At 55.4% G+C, this 16482-nt stretch overlaps 1 protein-coding gene across 5 annotated transcripts in view; it reads right to left on the bottom strand.

Annotated features, from left to right (window-relative positions):
• The window catches only part of SORCS2 (sortilin related VPS10 domain containing receptor 2), a 557572-nt gene that overhangs the window by 213172 nt on the left and 327918 nt on the right, over positions 1-16482 (bottom strand). For all 5 annotated transcript variants that reach the window (XM_034951974.3, XM_034951976.3, XM_034951975.3 and 2 more), the window contains exon 3: positions 1072-1171. In XM_034951974.3, coding sequence (XP_034807865.2) covers positions 1072-1171 — 100 coding nt within the window. The remainder of the gene's footprint in view (positions 1-1071; positions 1172-16482) is intronic.

The following is a 16482-nucleotide window of genomic DNA, read 5'->3' as shown; positions in this document are numbered from 1 at the left end:
CCCCTCGTTCCATAGACTGCTGCTGCCAGGCCTGTGGTCTCAGCAGAAGCTGCCAAGCTCCAGTGCACCCAGCTCCTCTGAGCCCCTGTGAACCTGCCACCAGCGCAACCATCGAAACACTCCAGCACCCTTGGAATCATCACCATCCCGCACAACTCCCTTTCTGGATGTTCTGTTGATTCATGGACATTCTCACAGACTCCAAGCTGCTCAAATTTCTCCTTCAAAGTCACCATTAGAGCTGAGCACAGGGGCCTGTGTGCCCACCTCATGCCGAGCACCATGCAGGGGCTCTTGGTGCCTGATCCTAGAGCTCACGATTCCCTGTGCGAGGTGTGGGTGACATCCCATTTGAGGAAACTGGGGCACAGAGAGGGGAGCTGGGATGCAAACACTGGTCTGAGTCCCTTTCTGTGACCGTGAACTGCTTTGCTGAATGGAGTCAGATTCACAGGACAGCTTTGCCCTGGTGCCTCTGCCGACCTCGATCTGGGCTCAGGGGGTAGGCCAGGACACAAACACACATTTGCAGGAGGGCTCTTCTCACGGAACCCACGGTGGGTAGCCTCGGAAAGACCCCTCTCTCCTATTGTACAGCCAGCCAGAGAGCAAAGTCAGGAAGTTCCCCCAGACCCAGGAAACAGCAAGGAGAGCTCAGATGGAAATCATAGCATAATCAAAACCGGATCAACAACTAACTTCCGAAGAACGGGCCTGCTCAGCACTGCCTTCCGAGCCCAAGAGAGCTGCTGCTGTCTCTGCTTCCAGGCCCACAGCTCCTCCCTGCTGTGCTCTGATGGATGCATGCCCCCACCCCAACCAGGGGGAAGACAAATGTGCCCCAGGTATGCAGGCGGCACCTTCCTCCAAAGCCAGGCCTCTGGTTTAAAGCACAGAATGGTGTCAGGTAGCACCAGGAAGGGTGGCAGCGAGAGCTGGGAGGGAAACATCTCACACTCCGGCCTGGGCCAAAGTAGGAGACAGCAGGGCAGGGCAGCAGCTTCCTTGCTCTGCAGAGTGAGCGGCACAAGGTGAGAGCCAGAGCGGCGGCCACCCCCAGCCAGCACCTACCTTCCTCTTGTTGGTCGGGCAGATGTAGAAATTGTCGATGACGGTGGTGACACCAGGCTGGAGGGTGAGCTTGGTGTAGGACGTCCCGAAATCTGATGACCTGGGGGAAAAGGGGGACAGCCATCAGCCATGTACCCTCCAAGTGTGGCCTTCATCAGCCCACACGGTGTCCAGCCCCTGCCCTGTGCCTGTGCAGGCAGAGCGCCCCAGACACCCTGAGTACAGTCCTGGGCACTCTGCCTGGGGGCAGTGTATGCCGACAAGGCAGGAGAGGAGACTGGGCTCTCTCAGGAACACTGAGGACTCACACAGGTGTGGAGCTTAGGTCCAGAGCTAGGATCCAAAGTCAGGTCCTTCTGACTCCAAATCCCAGCCAGTCATTCCTCCCCGATGTCTCCTATGAGCCGGGCAGCTCTAGGTTACCACATGCATCTCACAGGTGACCAGAGGAGCCTCCAAAGGGATAGTTCACTGCCTGAAATCACTTAGTTAATAAGTGGCTGACTCAGGATTTGACACTGGCCCATCTGATTTCAGGCTGGTGGCTGTGCCGAGGCATTCCTGTGGCCTATCTGCTTGCCTCTTTCCCTCTCTGGACTCTGAGCTCCTCCAGGGAGCCCCATCCTCCACCCTGGCCACCACCTGCAGCACAGGATGGTAGGAGACCGCAGGCAGGTACCAGAGTTCGGGAAGCTGCTGGAAATCAGACCCCAAGCACTATGCCCGCCCTGGAGTGGTGTCTGCTGGGCTCGTGCTGGGAGACAGGGCTGTCCACTCGGTACCTCCTTGGGCAAGGCCCTCCTGGCCAAGGGAGAATCTGAGAGTACACTGAGCTTTAAAGCGCCTTGGCTGCCCAGCAAGAAGAGGGAGATAAGCCACAAAGGCAACTTCATATCTGTTGTTTGGAAGCCATTCATGCATCAGGACATGGAATTAATTCTCCATTGAAGATTAAGTCCCAGAGATCCTGAAACCAACACCTCTTATCATCAGCCATTAAAATACACTGGGATTGCAGAATATGCCCCGACTGTACTGGAGAGGATCAGAGGTGCTCGGGGAAGCATTTCCCATCTCACTCCTGCTCTATCGATGCAGAATCCAGACACAGACCCAAGGTGGGGAGAGGCACAGGGGTGGAACACACGGCCGTGGGGCTCCTGTCGTGGGCAGCATGCCTTGCAAGGCTTCCCCATGTCTGATCACTGCTGAGATATGCTGAGCTCAGGGGACTGGGGGCAACTCTCCAGCTTGGGCAAGGGGGCCTTGGGCTGGAACCAGGCTTCAGTGCTCCTGCCTCAGACCCCAGCACCTGGCTCTGAGCCCAGCCTGCTCTGACGTGTGTGGCCTGACTGTGAGGCCAGTGCTTCTCAGACTCACCCAGTTTGTCCCCTGGGGGCCGAGGGGACAGGCCTGGAACTGCTTTAGCATTAAAGGCCCCACCCCACTGGGAGCTATTTCACGCCCTTCTAGAACACATCTTTGGTGGTTTCTACTTGGAGACGTTTCCTCCCTACATCTTCAAGTGAACCTGAGGCTCCAGAAAAATGGACTGTTTATCATCTCTGGGCATGCTGGCCACGTGGCCACAGGTCCCCAGAATGTGTGTCCCTCACAGTCTTCAGGGTCACAAGGTTCCTCCTAGACCAAGACAAAGAGCAGACCCCCAACCCCCAGCCCTCTAACTCCCAGGGGCCAGCCCCTCCCCAGGATGGCGGGGGGCCTCAGGACCTGTCTGGCCTCTGTCTGCCCCTGGTCTCCCCAGGGAGGACCAGGCTGGAGCAAACAAAGAAGCCCAGTGGAGGTATAATTAGGACGCACTTACTCTCAAATCTCAGAGAATTGATTTTCTTTGGGAAGGACGCAGAGAGAGGCCCATTAGCAGAGGATCGATCTGATCCAGAGACCCAGAAAATTCCAAGGCCCTTACTGAAACAAATGGTTCTGTTTACGAGCCTGACACAGGGGAAGCCTCCCCTTCCTTCCCCACCCTGCTGAGCCATCTCCAAGACCTGCCTATCGATCCCGCCTCCCAAATACCTCTCAATCCTCTCTTCCCTTCACTCCCGGCTCTGCTCACCTTAGCCCAGCAACCAGCCCAGCCTCAGTCCTGCTCCCCGCCCTGGGCCAGAGGAGCCTGGTCATACCTGCAAACTCCAGAACTCCTTCCAGGTGTGGCCTGCAGCTAGGAGCCCATGAGCAAAGCCCCTATCTAGGAACGTCTGTTCTAGGAGCGGAGATGGAAGGAGGCAGATGGACGATAAGGAAAGAAGCAAAAATACGACAGCATCAAATGCGATGAGGGTGGGAAGAAGAATCAACAGTGTAGGGGTGCGGGTGGACGGTGAGGGAGGGGTGGTGGGGCTGCTGGGTTGCAGACAGAGTGGTAGAAAGTCCCCTTAGACAAGGTGATGTTTGCACAGAGTCCGAAAGGAAGGAGAGAGGTTGTGCCTGGCTGGGGAAAGGAATTTGGACGGGCTTGAGTAGTGTTCCCCAAATTCCTGTACACCCAGAACCCATGAGTGTGGACTAATTTGGAAACAGGGTCTCTGCAGATGCAATTAGTTAAGATGAGGTCATGCTGGGTGAGGGTGGGCCCTGAGTCCTGTATGGCTGGTGTTATAAGAGTTTGGAAACTGGGACACGGACACAGAGAAGGCCGCGCACAGACAGAGGCAAAGTGAGGTGATGTGGCCGCAGACCAAGGGTACCAAGGACCTGGGCAGCCACCAGATGCTGGGAGAGAGGCAGGGGGCAGAGGCTCCCTCAGAGCCTCTGAAAAAAACACTCTCAGACTTCTGACCTCCAGGACCCCGAGAGAGAGTTTGCCACAGTGGTACTTTATGATGGCAGCTGCGTTCCAGGTACAAGGGCCCTGAGGACAGGGAAGGCAGGTCCATTTAAAGCACAGTCCAGGCCAGGCACGGCGCCTCATGCCTGTAATTCCAGCACTTCAGGAGGCTGAGGCCTGAGGTCAGGAGTTTCAGACCAGACTGGCCAACATGGTGAAACCACGTCTCTACTAAAAATACAAAAATTGGCCGGGCGAGGTGGCAGGCACCTGTAATCCCAGGTACTCAGGAGGCTGAGGCATGAGAATCTCTTGAACCCAGGAGGTGGATGTTGCAGTGAGCTGAGATCGCACCACTGCACTACAGCCTAGGTGACAGAGCAAGACTCCGTCTAAAAACAAACAAACAAACAAAAAACAAACAAAAAAAACGTAGCAGCTGCCAGTGCCTAGGAAGCCCCTCACCCTGCAGACAATGCAAACCCAATTCCTCAGTTATCTACGACTCCCAAGTCCAACTCCTGAAGACACTAGGAACATTGATTCACCCACTCACCCATTCATTCCATTTGTTTAAATTTTTATGCTTTAAGGCCCATACTACGGGCCTAGGAATCCAAATTCACCCCCTCATTCAAATTCTTTCATATGATGTGTGCATACTGAGTACCTGCTCTGTGTCCCATCACTACACTGAGGCTGGAATCCATGGGCAGCATGGACACTGTGCCCTGCTATCATGGGGGTGACAGGCTGGCTGGTGTTGGGGGGAGAGAGAGAAGAGAGAGAGAGAGAGAGAGAGACAGAGACAGAGAGAGAGACAGAGAGAGAGAGAGGCAGAGAGAGCACAAGCAGACAGACACTGCAGCCAGGAGCAGCGATGCCAACAGGTACGTCCAGAGAGTCCTGGGAGACGCTAAGAGGGACATCAAACTGAGGGGGTCCAGGTGCCATCCTCACTCCCCCAGGCTGCCCCCACTGCCAGGTCTAATCCATCACTGACCAGCTGACATTTCCTCCTAAAGCTTTTAAATTCCACCCCTACATCTCCCTGCTCACCTTAGTCTGGGTCCCCTTCCTCTCTCATCTGTGCATAAGGAGCACCTGGCATGAGGGCCCCAGGCTCAGTGGAGGGGGCACAAACACTGGCAGGCTGACTTCACCTGGGGGGGGCCTGTGAGATTCCCATGGCTGCTGTAACAAAGGCCCACAGACTCAGCGGCTTAAAACCAGCCACACTCATTATCTACAGTTCTGGAGGGCAGGAGTCTGCAGGGGGTCTTACAGGGCTAATCAAGGTGTAGGCACCTCCCGGAAGCTCCAGAGGAGAACCCACGCCCTGCCTCTCCCACCTGCTAGCGACCTCCTGCAGTCCTCGCCCCGAGGCCCCTCACCCCACTGCAGAGTCTGTCGCTCCACTCTGCTTCCCATCACAGCCTTCCGTCACAGCGCCGACTACCACAGTCTCACGTCCCTCTGGCTCCCTCCTTGTGATTACAAAGGCCCCACGAGGATAATCCAGGATAATCCCAAGATCCTTCATTTAATCCATCTGCAAAGTCCCCTTTGCCATGTAAGGTAGCATAGTCACAGTTTCCGGGGATTAGGACGTGGACGTCTGTGGGAGGCATTGCTCTGCCCACCACAAGTGGGCATTTGAGCCGGGTCCGAGGTATGTGTAGGAGCTGGTTCGGGAGCAGTGTCCCCACGTGAGCTGTGAGAGACAACAGGGCGGCCGGAGGTGGGTGGGGCGGGCGGTCCCCAGGGCCACAGAGAGGGCTGGACCCGCATTGTCGGGCAGCACCACTGACCCGCAGGGCCGCCTAGCACTAGAAATAGGGTGAATTCATTCGAATGGAGATGCCCTGGGACTATAAAATATACACTGATTTCAAAGACTTAGCATTAAAAAGAATGTAAAATATTTCATTATAATGTTTATATTGATTACATGTTGACATAATCTTTTGGATATATTGAGTTAATTAAAAGCTGTGATTAAAATTAATTTCACCTGTTCTTTATTTTAAACCCATAGGCTTTATTTCTTAAAGCAGTTTTAGGTTCACAGCAAATGGAGTAGAAATGAGAGCGTTCCCACACACCTTCGGCCCCCACCGTCAGCGCCCCCAGCTGAGAGACTCGCTCTTACAATCAGTGAGGGAGGCCGCCCTGACGCGACATTACCACCCGAGTGCAGAGTTCAGGTCAGGGCCAGCTCGGGGGCTCCTGAACTCTATGGGTCTGGGCACCTGTAGAATGACAGGCACCCCCCCCACTGTGGTATCATACGGAGCAGCGTCACTGCCCCAAGAATCCCCTGTTCTCCGCCGATTCATCCCCCTCACCCCGCCCGCCTCCTGGTAACCACCGATCCTTTTATCATCGTCATAGTTACGCCTTTTCCACAAGGCGACCTACCGGGAATCCTAGAGTTCACAGCCTTTTCATTTGGTTCCTTTCGCTTAGTGATAGCATTAAGGTCCTTCCACGCTTTTCCATGCCACCTGTTTCTCTTCACTTTTTAATGTGGCCACTAGAACATTTAGAAAGACCCCAGTGGCTCCGATTCTATGCCTAAGGGACACGCCGGTCTGGACAACGTGCCAAGGTGGTGGGCGTCTTCTGAAGGTGTGGGGCTCTGCAGTGGACGGGCACGTGACCCCTGGAAAATGCGGTCCCCGCAGATGAGCAAGTGACCGTGTGGAATCTGCCTGAATGGCGCCTGGGTCGTGGCACCTGCATAGCAGGGCTCATCATTACTGCTGTTTGGGAAAAGTGCTGCAGCTGCAGGTGGGGACAGGTGACTGAGGAGGAGACAGGTGTGAGGAGGGAACAGGTGACTGCAGGAGGGGACAGTGACTGAGGAGGGGACAGGTGACTGAGGAGGGGAGAGGTGTGAGGAGGGGACAGGTGTGAGGAGGGGACAGGTGTGAGGAGGGGACAGGTGACTGCAGGAGGGGACAAGTGACTGAGGAGGGGACAGGTGACTGCAGGGGACAGGTGTGAGGAGGGGACAGGTGACTGCAGGAGGGGACAGGTGACTGAGAAGGGGACAGGTGACTGAGGAGGGGAAAGGTGTGAGGAGGGGACAGGTGACTGCAGGAGGGGACAGGTGACTGAGGAGGGGACAGGTGACTGAGGAGGGGACAGGTGTGAGGAGGGGACAGGTGACTGCAGGAGGGGACAGGTGACTGAGGAGGGGACAGGTGACTGAGGAGGGGAAAGGTGTGAGGAGGGGACAGGTGACTGCAGGAGGGGACAGGTGACTGAGGAGGGGACAGGTGACTGCAGGGGACAGGTGTGAGGAGGGGACAGGTGACTGCAGGAGGGGACAGGTGACTGAGAAGGGGACAGGTGACTGAGGAGGGGAAAGGTGTGAGGAGGGGACAGGTGACTGCAGGAGGGGACAGGTGACTGAGGAGGGGACAGGTGACTGAGGAGGGGACAGGTGTGAGGAGGGGACAGGTGACTGCAGGAGGGCCCAGGTGACTGAGCAGGGGACAGGTGACTGCAGGGAACAGGTATGAGGAGGGGACAGGTGACTGCAGGAGGGGACAGGTGATTGCAGGAGGGCACAGGTGACTGCAGGAGGGGACAGGTGACTGCAAGAAGGGACAAGTGACTGAGGTGGGGACAGATGACTGAGTTGGGGACAGGTGACTGAGGAGGTGGAGGAGTGAGAGGAAGGATAGGATGTAGGCCCAGGAAGTGGAGTTGGCATGACTTGGGGCTGCCTGAGGTGTCAGGCTGGAGGAGGGGACGCCAGGTGACATGGAAGATGGGGTGACACTGCTCAGGTGCCATGCTGCTTGGGGGAAGGTGAAGGGCTGGGCTGGGAGTCAGGACTGCCCCCGGGTGAAGCACGGTTGGGGGGTCTGGGCTCATGTCCGCCCACTGCTGCTCCCTGGGCAGCCCACTGTGGATTTTAACATTAGTTTTCTTCTTCGAGGCATCAGAGGATTGGAATCAGGCATCTCCAGGGTCCCCGTCAACAAAAAAGGCTGTGACCACACATCCTTAACCTGCAGGCACCCCGCAAGTGTCCCTGTTGTCTAGCCTCCCAGAACCCCTTTCAAGAGACCTGAAAGGGATCCGTTCTTCCCGGAAGCCTCTTGCCCGGACTGTGTTTTCCTGGTGGGCAACTCAAGAGTCTCTCTCTCACTGCATTATTTCCTCTGAGCATCTGCTTCTCAGATAAGTAAGTGCAGCCATGATGATATCTAATGATGAAGATTTATTGCAAGGAACAAAGCTGGAGAATGCCCAGCGGGCGTGCCCCGCCTTTGCCTCTCCCCGCGCTGTGTCCAAGAAAAGGAGGGCCCGAGTTAAGCTCCCGCTCTCTGGAACCTGCCAGGTTTCTGTTGCAGACCAGGGGTGCTCGGGGGACAGGATCCTCAATGATGGATGCCCTCGTCTTTCTATGGGGAGCATGTTTCTCTCTGCGGTGCACTCGCCAAGCTTGGACTCTCGGAAGAGTTCAGACTCTTGGATCGTGGTTAGAAAACCTGAAACTGGCTGGCGAGCAGTGGCGGCGGGATGGGGAGGGGCACCGCCCGACTCCAGCAGACAGCTCAGGGTGCTGCGGAGGCCAGGCCGGTGGGAAGAGAGATGCGGTAAGGAGGCGCTGCCACACCCCACTTCCTTTCCTGGAGAAAGAACAAGGGCGGCGGTGCTGCTTATCTGGCCATTATTCTAAACTCTAAACATCACTCCTTCAAAGAACATGAAAAAAAAAAAGAAAACCCACAGCAGCCTCTTGACCTCTTCCTGTGTGTTTTCAATGCTGTGCAAGCAACAAGACTCAACCAGACAAGGCAATTCTAGAGGTGCGCTGGGGAGGGCAGGGCCAGGGCGTGAGTTGAGGTGATGGGTTAGGGTCCCAGGCTACTGTGCAAATACCACAACCCGCGTGGCTTGTCCCCTCACAGTTCTGGAGGGCAGAAGTCCAAAGTCAAGATGCTGGCAGGGCCCTGAGCTCCCTCTGGAGGCTCCAGGGGAGGATCCTCCTGCCTCTTCCAGCTGCTGAGGGCTCCAGGTGTCCCTTGGATTGAGGCTGCATTGCGCCACTCTCTGCCTCGATTTCACATTCGATATAGGGCCCACCCTAAAGCCAGGCTGATTTCACCTCTATCCTTAGCTAATAACATCTGCAAAGGCCCTGGATCTAATAGCGTCACCCCTGAGGTTCCTGGTGGACAGAGATTTTGGGGGTGACTCTATTCACCCCTCTATAGGCAGTTGCACTGACTGAGCTTCTATTCTACGTGAGGAAGACTCTGAATTAGCACCTCACCTGCCTACTTCATTAAATCTCCCTGCATCCCCTGGGGAGCTCCTGGTTTTCAGTGAAGAAATGGAGACAGGCAGTGCGTCATCCCCAGGAAGAGTTTGAGGCCAGTGGGAAGCCCCAGGGGCCCAAGGAGGGAGGGGGCCTCTTGCTGGGACCACTGGAGGGCATGGTAGGATTTAAGTGTATGGCTTCGAGGAACACGGTGGAGCAGTGAGGGGCCTGTGTGACCCCCAGTGATGGGCTGAGTGTCTGCGGGGCGCCGGGCTCAGTGCTGGGTGTTGGACGCAGCTAGGGGTCAATAGTCCAACCACATAACAGCAGCCTATGAGCAGGCACACTGAGGGCTGGTCAGCAGGGTCAGTGTGATGGATGCTGTGGCCCACTCAATTGCTGCCCTGGCTCATGGTGGACTGAGCAGAGGGAGGGAAGGGGTGCTGCCACCACCCCACATCAGACAGCTGGGCCTGTCTCTTAGCAGTTCACCAGAGCACAGGACCCTCAGATCAACTCCAAACCCAGTACTACCCCCTCCTGAAGCCCACACAGATCTCCCGGCCACAGTGGGGATGCAAGCCTCTACTGGCCAGGCACACAGCTGGCACTCAATAAATGCTTGTTGGATTCCTTTGGAAGTGCTCTGGGTGCCAGACCTGAAGGCTCTGTGACCTCAGGTGAACAGGTTTCCCTCCCTGGGCCACAGTTTCCCGCTGAACATGTGGGAACTGGATTTGAGTATTTGAGTCTAAGCACTAGCACTGACACTCGTGGATCGAATTCCTGTACATCTTCCTTAGCGGTCCTAGTGGCTCCTGAGCCTGCCCTTCTGGGGAGGAATTCTCCCTAGAACCTCTGGACGGTGTCAAAATCCCTGGGAGAACTCAGCCTGTCTGGAAGGAAGAAAGGGAGGAGGCAGAGGGAGGAGGGACATGGGAAGAGGAAGGAAAGGGGAGAGAAGGGGAGGAAGGAGGGAGGAGGGAGGGAAGAGGGAGGGAGTGACAAAGAGGGAAGAGTGGGAGGAAGGAGAAGAAAGGAAGGAAGGAGGGAAAAAGGGAGAAGGGGAAGGATGGGGGAAGAGGGAGGGGGAAGAGGGAGGAAGGGAGAGGGAGGAAGGGAGAGGGAGGAAGGGAGAGGGAGGAAGGGAGAGGGAGGAAGGGAGAGGGAGGAAGGGAGAGGGAGGAAGGGAGAGGGAGGAAGAAAGAGGGAGGAAGGGAGAGGGAGGAAGGGAGAGGGAGGAAGGGAGAGGGAGGAAGGGAGAGGGAGGAGGGAAGAGGGGAGAAAGGGAGGGAAAAGGGAGGAGGAGGAGGGAGGGGGGAGGGAGAAAGGGAGAGAAAGGGAGGAAGAAGGGAGGAGGGGGGAAAAGAGGGAAGAGGGGGAGGAAGGAGAAGAAAGGAAGGAAGGAGGGAAAAAGGAAGAAGGGGAAGGATGGGGGAAGAGGGAGAGGGAACAGGGAGGAGGGAAGAGGGAGGAGGGAAGAGGGGAGAAAGAGAGGGAAAAAGGAGGAAGGAGGGGGGAGGAGGGAGGGAGAAGGGAGACAGGGAGAGAAAAGGGAGGAGGAAGGGAGGGAGGATAAAGGAGGGAAGGAAGAGGAGAAGGAGAAGAAAGGAAGGAAGGAGGGAAAAAGGGAGGAGGGGAAGGATGGGGGGAAAGGGAGGAAGAAGAGGGAAGAAAGGGAGGAGGAAAGGAGGGAGAAAAGGAGGGAGTAGGAGGGAGGGAAAGGGGAAGGGGAAGAGGCAGGAGAGGAGTAGGACGACAGTGCTTACTGAGCGCCTCCTCTCTCTGTGCCTGGTGCCGTCCCACAGTTGACCTCCCCAGCATTCAGTAGCTGCACCATCACCAAGTTCTTTAACTGCACCCAGCAACTCAGGAGCTGATCATTCCAATCTACATTTATTCCAATTAAAAATAAAAAACCAGAGTCTAAAAACGGGCAAATAGAAACATGGAAGGCAAGCGCAGTTGGAAAATTGCTGTCTGCAAACTGGCTGCTTAATTGCTGAGTGTTTGTACATACTCACTTCTTAAAAATGATTTAATGAAGCCATTTTCCTCCCCTATAATTACTCCATTGGCGGGGACATATGTGCAGTGCCCACCCCTCCTCCTCAGGGTGAGGAGCCCCTGCTCGCCCCACTCCCACTTGCGAACACAGAAGTCACACGCGCAGGTGTGAAAGGCAGCACCCGCCTGCAAGCTCTGGCCTTGGGCAAGGTTTACACCTTTCTGAGACTTAGGTTTTTTTTTTATCTGAACAAAGGGTTAATGAAGCGGACCTCCTGTGCCTGTCCTGAGGATTCCAGAGGTGTGTGTAGAACACGCACGAAGCAGGAACAGAGTGGTGGGCAGGTGGCACTGCCTGTGTCACTGTGCCACTGAAGGGAAGCCGGTGTGCTCCAGCTTGTCCCCTGCTTACCGCATGGACCACCCCTTGCTTGAAGACGCAGCCGCTGTGTCCCTAACAGCTGCGAGGCTGAGTGCCAGCACCTGTTCTGCATTTGGCAGCTGCAAGGCCCCTTGAGTGGACCCCAGAACCCCTCTCGAGGGTACATGTATTCACACCTGCACTTTATATATGGGGAAACTGAGGCCCAGTGGGAAAGGGACTTGCCCAAAGGGAACCCCAGACTGGAACCTCAGCCTCAGCAGAGGTGACAGGTGCTGCAGATGTGTTTTCCCAGGGGAATTCATTCTGAGCTTCGGTCGCGTTCCAGTTCAGGCTAGGTCTGTGCTGTGAGATGAGAAGACACACAGGCCGCTGTGGCGCCCAGGACCCGATGGCTCCACAGAACCCGCAAAGAGGTACCCAGACTTTCTAACAAACCCTCCCAGGATCAGAGAGGAAGAGGGAACTAAGGTGACACAGGGCAATTGTGGGACAGTGAAGTTGTTCAATAAAATTCCAGAAGGCGCTCTAGATTCTGAGTGTGAAAGGGGGCATCAGGCGCCAGCGAGGTGGGTGAACAGAGGGGAAGGAAATGCAGCCCGGTGCTGGAGGGGGTGCCCAGTGTCAGGGACGAGGAGACCCTGCCAGGCAAGTCACCCAAATACGCAGCAGCGAAGGCAGCAGGATCCGAACCCACGACCCACAGAGATACAGGGAGAGAGCAGGATGCCCTTCAGCACGAAAGCTGTTTGGGGAGGAGTTAGCGAGATCGTTGCCCACCATGCTCTGGACACCAGCAGAGGACAGAGTGAAGGGAACCTCACCGAGACCTTACAATCACGTCAGAACAGGAGGACACCTTCCCATTTCGCTGACCAGGAAACTGAGTCCCAAGGAACATTAAGTAACTCGCCCAAGATTATAGCAACATCAGAAAACTCAGTGTTGGGCCACACAGTGGCTCCAGGCTTGTCTTCTCTGAGCTTCCCAGGCTGTCCCCTGATCTGTGCACCAATGCCCCAGAGGGGTTGGGGTGGCATGGCACCCACCCTGCATGTCCTGGGCACCTCTGACATTCTCCAATGCCAGCAGCTGGACCCTGACTGCAGCCCGACCCAGTGCAGGAGTTGTGTCATTTCACCTGTGAGTTACCCATGGGCTTGGGCATCTCCTTAACTCCACCTCACCCCCAGACTCAGCCCTGGCAGTGTGCCCTGTGGGCGGAGAGGGCTGGCGACAGCAGAGGCAACTGATTTTCTGTGTCTGAACCCACAGGGGCAGCACCCCTAGGCCACCCCCGGTGCCTGTGCCCACCTCTCTGCATCCACGCCCTGAGCCACATCTCCCAACCAGCCCTTCCACATGTGGGTTCAGCTGCCTGCCACGGCTTACTGGTATTCTGAGCCCACTGGTGCTGGGGGCTGTGACACTCACTAGCAGATCATTCCAGAATGAAGCTGGGCCAGGAGTAATCCCAGAGGACCCCTCCTCCACCGTCAGTGCCCCTGCCTGCAGCTTTTACTGACACCTTAGGGATGGAAATAGGGGCATGACCTCGGACCTGACCCACGGAAAACCAGCACACACCTCCTCACTTTACTCTTCGCCAAATGTGTCTCGCTGACTGCATGAGAATTGGTCCTTTTCAGCGAATCCCTCGCTATCTATAAACTCCTGCAGTAACTGAACCCCTCCAGTGCCAGAGTTCCTTTCCAGACCTCTCCTGAGCATCAGCGCGGTACCAGGCTGCGTCCAGACCAGGCGTGCACGTGGCTGGGCGGGGAACTTCTGCAGCCAGCGGTGCCGTGCAACTGTACGAGCGGCTCAAACTGGGAAGTGAGTCCACCCTGGTCAGCCAACAGCACCACCCTACAGCCCCTGAGGGCCCTCATCGCCAGGGCTCTCCTCCTCCAGGCTGACCCGGCACCTCCTCAGGGGCCAGCACTGAAGGGGGTAAGCCTGGAACTGGCAGAGCAGGAGCCCTGGGGCCTAACTCCAGGCTGCCCCAGCTCCTTTACAAGTGACTGATGCTCCCTGCCCCGCCTGCTTAACAGGGGAGCCCAGGATCCTGTGGGGCTGAGAGCAGGCACAGAGACCACTGAAATGCAGCTGCTGCTCTAGCACGGCAGAAGCCCCCATGTGCGCCCTCTGGGAGGCCGGGCCAAGGAGCTGCAGGAGCTGAGGGGGAAGGAGGGGCAGAATGGGTCAGACTAAGAGGTGTGGGTGCTGCGGGGACCTCCCCTGAGATCAGCCAGTGCTGGCTAAGGAAGCAGGTTGCTCCATGCCAGCAGCAATGAAGGGATGAGGGCAGAAGTTCTAGAAAGGTGATGAGCAGCCGAGTTTTACAGGCACAGGCAGCAGCGCTGGAAGGTGAAAATGGCAGGCACAGCTTCACCGTGGCCGCCACGTGCTGGGTCTCTTCCAGACACTGGCTGGGTTGCTTCTTTAATCCCCATTCCAGCTGTTCCTGTGCAGACAGGGAGACTGAGACTCACGGCGTGAACTCACTTGTCTGGGGTCAGAAAGGATGAAACGAGACTCTATTTGACTTGAGTTCCAAACTATGCATCTGCTGTGGGCTTCCAGCTCTGTGGGAGGGAAGTGGCATTGTGGTTCTGGCTGGTTTTATGTCTGGAGGTCTTAAAATGGCACAAGGTGGGATGTTTGCAATGGCTCTTGTCCCAACTGATGGAGTCTTTAGAATTTGTGTATAACCATCCACGGTGAACGAGGCCGAGCTCCTGGAAGCGCCCTGGTCATGCTCCCGGCACGGGCAGAGCTGCCGGTGCTCCCCTTGGCATGCAGAGCCTTGTCAACCTCCAGCAGATATGCCTGCTCTACAGCTGCTCTGCGAGCCCTCTGCCGGGCACACTTCCAAGAGCCACAGCGGGTGACAGAGCCACCCTCCAGCCCCATGCCAGCCAGCTGGGATGCCAGAGCCTGCAAGCCCGAGGCTGCCAGCAGCAGCAGGTATGGGTGAAGGAGGTGCCAGTTACCTTGGCAGCTCCCACAGGCAGCAGGTGCGAGGCTGAAGCTGTACTTGGCACTGTGTTGTTCCTCACTGTGAAGCAGCCGTCCGATGATCCGGACACAGCCCGCGACTTCTGGGTTAATTGGGGGAAGCTGCATTTGATGGGGGGCTGGGCGGGGGCAGGCTGAGTTTATGGCCAGGAAGAGGTGAGTCTCTGGCCTGACATGGTGGAGAGTACACATGGGCTGAGAGAAAACCGGCACTTGCCCATCGCTTTGCACTTGGTCAGGAAGGACACACGAGCACCTTCTGTGAATGGACCAGGGTAGTTACCTCTTTCTCCTGCTGCTGGGCATGAGTCACACTGGCCCCACGTTGTCCCCAGGAACCAACCTATTTGGGAGGATGGAAACCACTCTAAGACCCAGAGTGTTACTTCAAACAGGAGACCCAAATAGAATGAGGCAAAGAACAACACAATGGAATTAGCTGGACTCTGCAGACCCCACGAGACACACAGCAAAAGAACTTTTGCACCCAGCAGCTGCCTTCTGTGGAGAGGACTTGCCTAGGAATTCCCAGCAGGAGTGAAGTGGGATGGGCTGATGGACAGGGCAGAGCTGGAGAAGCCCAAAGAGGGTGCGTGTGAGCCGCCAAGTTACAGACCAGAGACTGGGCTTGAGATCAAGCCCAGTGGGTTAACCCACCCTGTGACCTGGAATCTATCTTAGATAGAAACGTAGCAATCCATATACGATCAATAAATGCCCTTCCTGATACGCTAATGTATCCTCAGTTCTTCTTGGAATCCTTTAAAAATAATGAAACAATTGAGAACAACAACACTAAGAAGAAGAAAAGAAGCTGCACCTTAACCATCCACCAGGTCCACTGCCTCCTCTGTTCCTGTCTAGCCCTGGTCCCTGTGTGAGCATATTTGCAGTATTTCAGTTACAAGGCACACACAGACCTGTGTTCTGATTTTATCACAAAATACTCAGCATGTTCTGCCTGCTGTGTAATATTCCGTCCAGCGTGTGTGGCATTATTGACAGGTCATTCCTTAGGCTGAACTTTTTCAAATCTGTTCTGCAAACAGAGTGCCTACCACGTGCTGTGCATGGTGGAAATCCACTTTTTTCTCTTCATTGCTGTGACAAGCAATGGTGTCCTTCGTGAACAACATTTTCATTATTTTAACTCCTCCCCAGCCTCTGTGTCCTGGGTAATTTCCCAGGGTTAAGCTCTAGGAGGGAGGCTCATCAGTGGGATGCTCTGAGCCTCCGTGCGGCTTTTTAAAAAATGTCTTCTTAGATCCAAGTAACTCTTACAACTCAATATTTTTCAAAGGAGAGCCTCCATTTACTCTTAGGGGGTCCTGGAACAAAATGATAACATTTTCGTATGCCAGTTCCCAGATTATAGAATCTGACACTCTAAATTGATTTTTCGAGGCACTGTTGACTGTATTCGGTTTCTGCTGAAGGCAGTCCAAATGACGTATTGAGTGTTTTCAAAGAGAAGGAAAAAATGCCCAAGACACGAGTAGATGAGGTCAGAGCCATCTGAAAGGGAATTCTGCTTTAAAACATGCATGATAATATTTACATATAAGGTACAAAAATTCATTAGGAAATAAGACGCAATTAACACAAACAACTGCCCCTCTCCGGAAAGCTTAGAGGATGCTTCGAGTCGTGCGATTGTGGAAACCCGGCTGAGTTTTGAGTGGGAAGATGTTATGGAATCCAAAACAAGGGATAAGTCAACGGCAACACTGACTAGCTAACACTAACACTGACCCACAGACATAATCACCATGCGTGTCCTCAGTGTGTCTGATCAGAAAACTCCTAAAGACAGCAGTAAATCGCGTGGCTGTAGTAGTAATCATGGCGATGACAAATCCCCTCAGTCACGCCTGTGTCGACTTCCAAGCGCTGGGTATGCTGGACGTGTTAGCTCGTTGAGTCCCT

The sequence above is a fragment of the Pan paniscus genome, chromosome 3, assembly GCF_029289425.2.
Source record: "Pan paniscus chromosome 3, NHGRI_mPanPan1-v2.0_pri, whole genome shotgun sequence".
Taxonomy (NCBI): Eukaryota; Metazoa; Chordata; class Mammalia; order Primates; family Hominidae; genus Pan; species Pan paniscus.
The sequence above is the reverse complement of the archived record's forward strand: the minus strand, read 5'-3'. Positions and strand labels throughout refer to the sequence as shown.